Source organism: Melampsora larici-populina (genome assembly GCF_000204055.1).
Source record: "Melampsora larici-populina 98AG31 unplaced genomic scaffold MELLAscaffold_90, whole genome shotgun sequence".
NCBI classification, from domain to species: Eukaryota; Fungi; Basidiomycota; class Pucciniomycetes; order Pucciniales; family Melampsoraceae; genus Melampsora; species Melampsora laricis-populina.
The window spans coordinates 220,048-224,387 of record NW_006768854.1 but is presented as its reverse complement, the minus strand read 5'-3'; the positions used below and the strand labels follow the sequence as shown (position 1 = coordinate 224,387).

General features: G+C 42.2%; 1 protein-coding gene across 1 annotated transcript; it reads right to left on the bottom strand.

Moving 5' to 3' along the window:
* Positions 1-2,348: 2,348 nt before the first annotated feature.
* Positions 2,349-4,143, bottom strand: MELLADRAFT_96035 (uncharacterized protein; the record flags this gene model as incomplete). The annotated part of the gene is made up of 5 exons (XM_007418368.1): positions 2,349-2,980; positions 3,038-3,329; positions 3,399-3,766; positions 3,824-3,903; positions 3,965-4,143. 5 exons carry the CDS (start codon positions 4,141-4,143, stop codon positions 2,349-2,351), a joined length of 1,551 nt encoding a protein of 516 aa, XP_007418430.1.
* Between the last annotated feature and the right edge of the window lie 197 nt (positions 4,144-4,340).

Here is a 4,340-nt window from a genome sequence, read left to right as displayed (position 1 = left end):
AAAAAAAATAAAAAAAAAAAAAAAAAAAAAGGGGATCAAAAGAGGGGGGGGAAGACGGCAGTGCACGCAGTCCGCGGAAAGCTGATAAGTCATAATCAACACATCTGGCCTCGTACACTGTGCTACCCACAACAAACCACCAATAAGACTTGAAAATGGTTTCTTCGTAATCTCATCATCGCCATTTGACGGTACCAACAATTTAAAGTTATCATCATTTGGTGTATCAAACATTTTTAATTTTTCCTTCGTGAATTGTTTTTGAAGGTTCGATATGTAATGAGCTCACCTGTAAGGTACAGATCCCTCGGTGAGACACCGATGAAAAAAAGACACAAGCAATCGGTATGCTACCGTATCAGAATAGACAGACGTCTCAGACCTCCCAGACGTCTCATCCCAGACTGATCTGCCTTGGTTCAACTTGAAAACTTCAAAGTCCCACTCAGACCAGTCTGGAACACATCAGACTCGTCTGGAACTACAAAACAGACTCGTCTGTAACTATACAACATGAGCGAGACGAGTTGCCATATACATACATACCACACCAGCCTGACTGATCTACATCAGACTCGTCTGTAGCTAATGCTATGTATCCACCAGACTCGTCTGTCGGCTTCATGGCCAGACAAATCACCATATACACACTACACCAGCGCCAGACTGATCTGGAACTCAACACGCACTTGTTAACCTGAGTCCAGACCAGTCTAGTCTCAATTCCCAACACACCAGACTGGTCTGTTCCAGCTTCTGATTCTGATCATCCTCGCACAGACCTTCACGAAACAAATGAACCAAAACATTATACACAAGAAGTTTTTGTTTGGCACACCAGCTTAGCCAAACAATTGAATCAAAATTCAATCATCCCACCAATCAGCCAAATATTCAACACATCTCACAACATGAAGTATTGGTTTGTCCTTCCTATTTTTCATCTTGTGTAGGAATTCTTTGTTTAAATTCTAGTCTTGTTAAGTAGATTGGAAAATGACAACTTTTGACCCGTCACCTCTTCAACATGTACAGTCGATTTCAGAAAGCTTGGAAGCAAACTGGCGCGAATTCTTTCCAAGCTTTGTGAAATCGACTGTAGTTCATGTGGTCCCAGTCTTGCGTGATATGCTTAATATGTATATAGTCTTCATTCATTGTCACACCTTTCATTTCTTGTTTCATCAGCGTCTTCTTGACCAACCAAATGACAACAAGCTCATATCAGAAGAAGGTCATTAACATTGACCACATTAATACAATACACCCAATTAAGCTCAACTAAGCACTAAGCCCCTCGCGCGGCCGCGTCCGCGCCCTCGAAAGGCCGCGCGAGGGGCTTAGTAAAGCTTAACACCCAATGTATCCCTCACTAATACAATACACTTGATGTATTCTTCAAGGTGAAAGCGCTATGTATCGTGTACGGATGCATAAATCTCGAAATCGTGGCTGTCCTAATCAATACAATGGACTAATTGGTATCTCAAACTTCTTCTTTTTCTCACCTGAGCGCAATGATGTCAATCTCAATTCATTGCTTGGGCTGTATCTACTCTCATTGACAGCTACTGGACCAATCATGATTTGCAATATGTGAGCAACAGAACATTTAAACAAGGGGTGTACTTATCACTAAATATTGGTGTCGTGAAATCACTCGTCATCTCATTCATAAAACGCACAATCAAAGACAGCTCTATAGAAATTTGTTCAAAAGAACATATGTATGTACATAGTTTGGAGTTTGTATGTATGTCAAGTTGTCAATGGATTTCAATCGATGCAAAATCATTTCCAAAAGACGGCTGTCTAATTGAGTTGGGATTGGTGTCATGATATTGGTATGCAGGTTTGTACTAATAAATCATAGGACAAACCCTCTAATAAATTGTAGTACAAACCCTTCAAACATAAAACTTATTGAGTTCATACTCTCAAGTACTCTCACCAGCTCTCACTCTGCGCCCACAGATTTCCAATTTCATATGTGGCGTGCCTGAGCAAAAGTCAGACTTGACAGCAGACTGTGAGAAAATTTTACTTTCAGTCACCAAAGCACCTCTTGATTTGCTGCTATGTACAATGGTCAGAGTCTAAATAAACCAACATGACAAAGGGATCGTACAGATATCTTGTTATCTTGTGTTAACAGTGGAAACTAAATTTTAATAAGCATTGCAGTTTGAGAACAAGGGGATCAAAGCTCTTCATTGAGAACTCTAGATTAACTATTTGGAGAAAACAGGAGCAATATGGAACTGAAAAAAGACAAGACGATAAAAAACAGAAAAAGAAAAAGATGATAAAATCAAAAAGGACTCAAAGTAATCATGGCGACATGGCGATCATGCAACATCACATGTAGCCTCCCTGTTGCTTCCAGTCGCTTGAGCCACGCCTGCAGTTATCACAATTGTTTGAGCTTCAGCTGATAGGCCCGACCCTGTGGTGACTTGAGAGGCTTGAGGTTCAGATAAACGAGTTTGATCAGATTCAGATAAACGAGATTGGTTGGCGGTTGGAGGTTCAGATGGACGAGTTTCATTTGTGGTTTGAGGTTGAGATGGATGAGTTGCATTGCCGGTGGCTTGAGGATCAGATGTACGACTTTGAGTAGTGGTTTGAGGTTCAAATGGAGGAGTTTGATTGGTGGTTTGAGTTTCAGATGGACGAGTTTGATTGGTGCTTTGAGGTTGAGATACAGAAGTTTGATTGGTGCTTTGAGGTTCACATTCGCTCGATTGGCCTTCGATGTCCCTCAAGAGTTTAAACTTGCCCTCTTTCAAATCTTTGATCCACTTACGACGAGTCTTGGCATTCATGGCGGTGAAGCCTTTGTTGAAGTCTTCGATCGACATGGCAGAATCGGCGGCACGTTCAACCTTCATTTTCCGATCTTTGAGGGAAGCAATTGGATTGGGTGTGCGAGGGAACGGCTTATATTTGTGTGATCCAACCAGATTCACTAGGAAGGACGCTTTGAGTGAGATTCTGATTGAAAGTGAACAAATACAATTGAGACATTTACACTTACATACAAGCTCGTTTAGCATTCCGCCCAGTTCCCTCTTATCAATGTCGGATTGGTTGTTTGATGCCTGCTGTGCAGGTAGTCCACCAGTCTTAGCAGAAACAGCTTGGATATCTTCAAATAGCGAACCGTGTTGACAATAAAGTTGAAAAACCCGCGGCAATTGTGCCTTATCACCAACCCACCGAACAATATCCTCCGGGCTACTATGTTCTCGGCACCATCCTACTCCTCCATTATTACTACATGCAATGATATAGTAATCCATTCCTAGTTGTTGACGATCACGTTCAAGCTATCATCAAAGCAAAAGCATGTCAGGTGTATTCAATTATGAACTGAACAAATATAAGAAAATGCATACTTGTTGCGCTATCTTTTTAAAACTCAGGAGAGAACGCTTTTCCTCCTTAGCAGCAGACGCCGCAGCTGTATTAAGCTCCCGATCCCTGGCCACTTTCTTTGTATTCACCAGTTTATTGTAGATAGGCCGGTATAGAGTCTCATCTGCTTCACTGAGTTTGGGGACTTCAGGAATAAGAACTGAGGGATCGCCAGAGTTGTCGTCCGAGAAAGAGATGGCTGAATAATCAGGATAACCGCCGAGAGCAAAGAACATCGGTGATTCGAACACAGCAAGTTGGTTGTCAGTGAGCGCGTTATAAGCACGTCTGTTGGCTTTATTGCGAGCTGCCAGGATGGCAGATGAATTTGGGTGTCCTCGAGTTGGCACTGAAATATGAGATGATTAGACTTTGAGATAAGATTAGTATGACTAAAAATACGTACTTGGTAGCTTGTTGGCATCGTTAGCAAAACTTAGCCACCTATGCCAAGGATTATCGGCATGTGTCGCACCGATTAGGCCCCTGAAGAGTGGTTTCTGTTAGTAGAGCTATAAATCTTGATGAATGAATTGAAAAGACTTACAGAGAGCGTTTCAAAGTGAGGACGTCGATATGAGAAACCATTGCAATCATGTGAAGGGATACTTCTAAACGTTCGAGAACTGCCTTCCCTTCAGCAAGAACAACTGCGCTGATCTGGTGGTTGGACGATTTCTGACTATCGAGTTGTTCCTTGATGCGTCCAAGAGGCCAGTGTTTCATCACTCGATGGTAGTTTTTTAAAGTTATCTCATGGATATCTATATCAGCAACTTGATCATCAGTAGGATCAGGTAAAGGTGGTTGGATTTCACTCGATTGAGCTTGTGGTTGCTGAGTAGTTGCAGGTCTGGGTAAACGATTCACTTCTGTGTTGGCAGAAGCTGAAGAAGCCGGTTGATGACGTGGGCGCTTGTGGG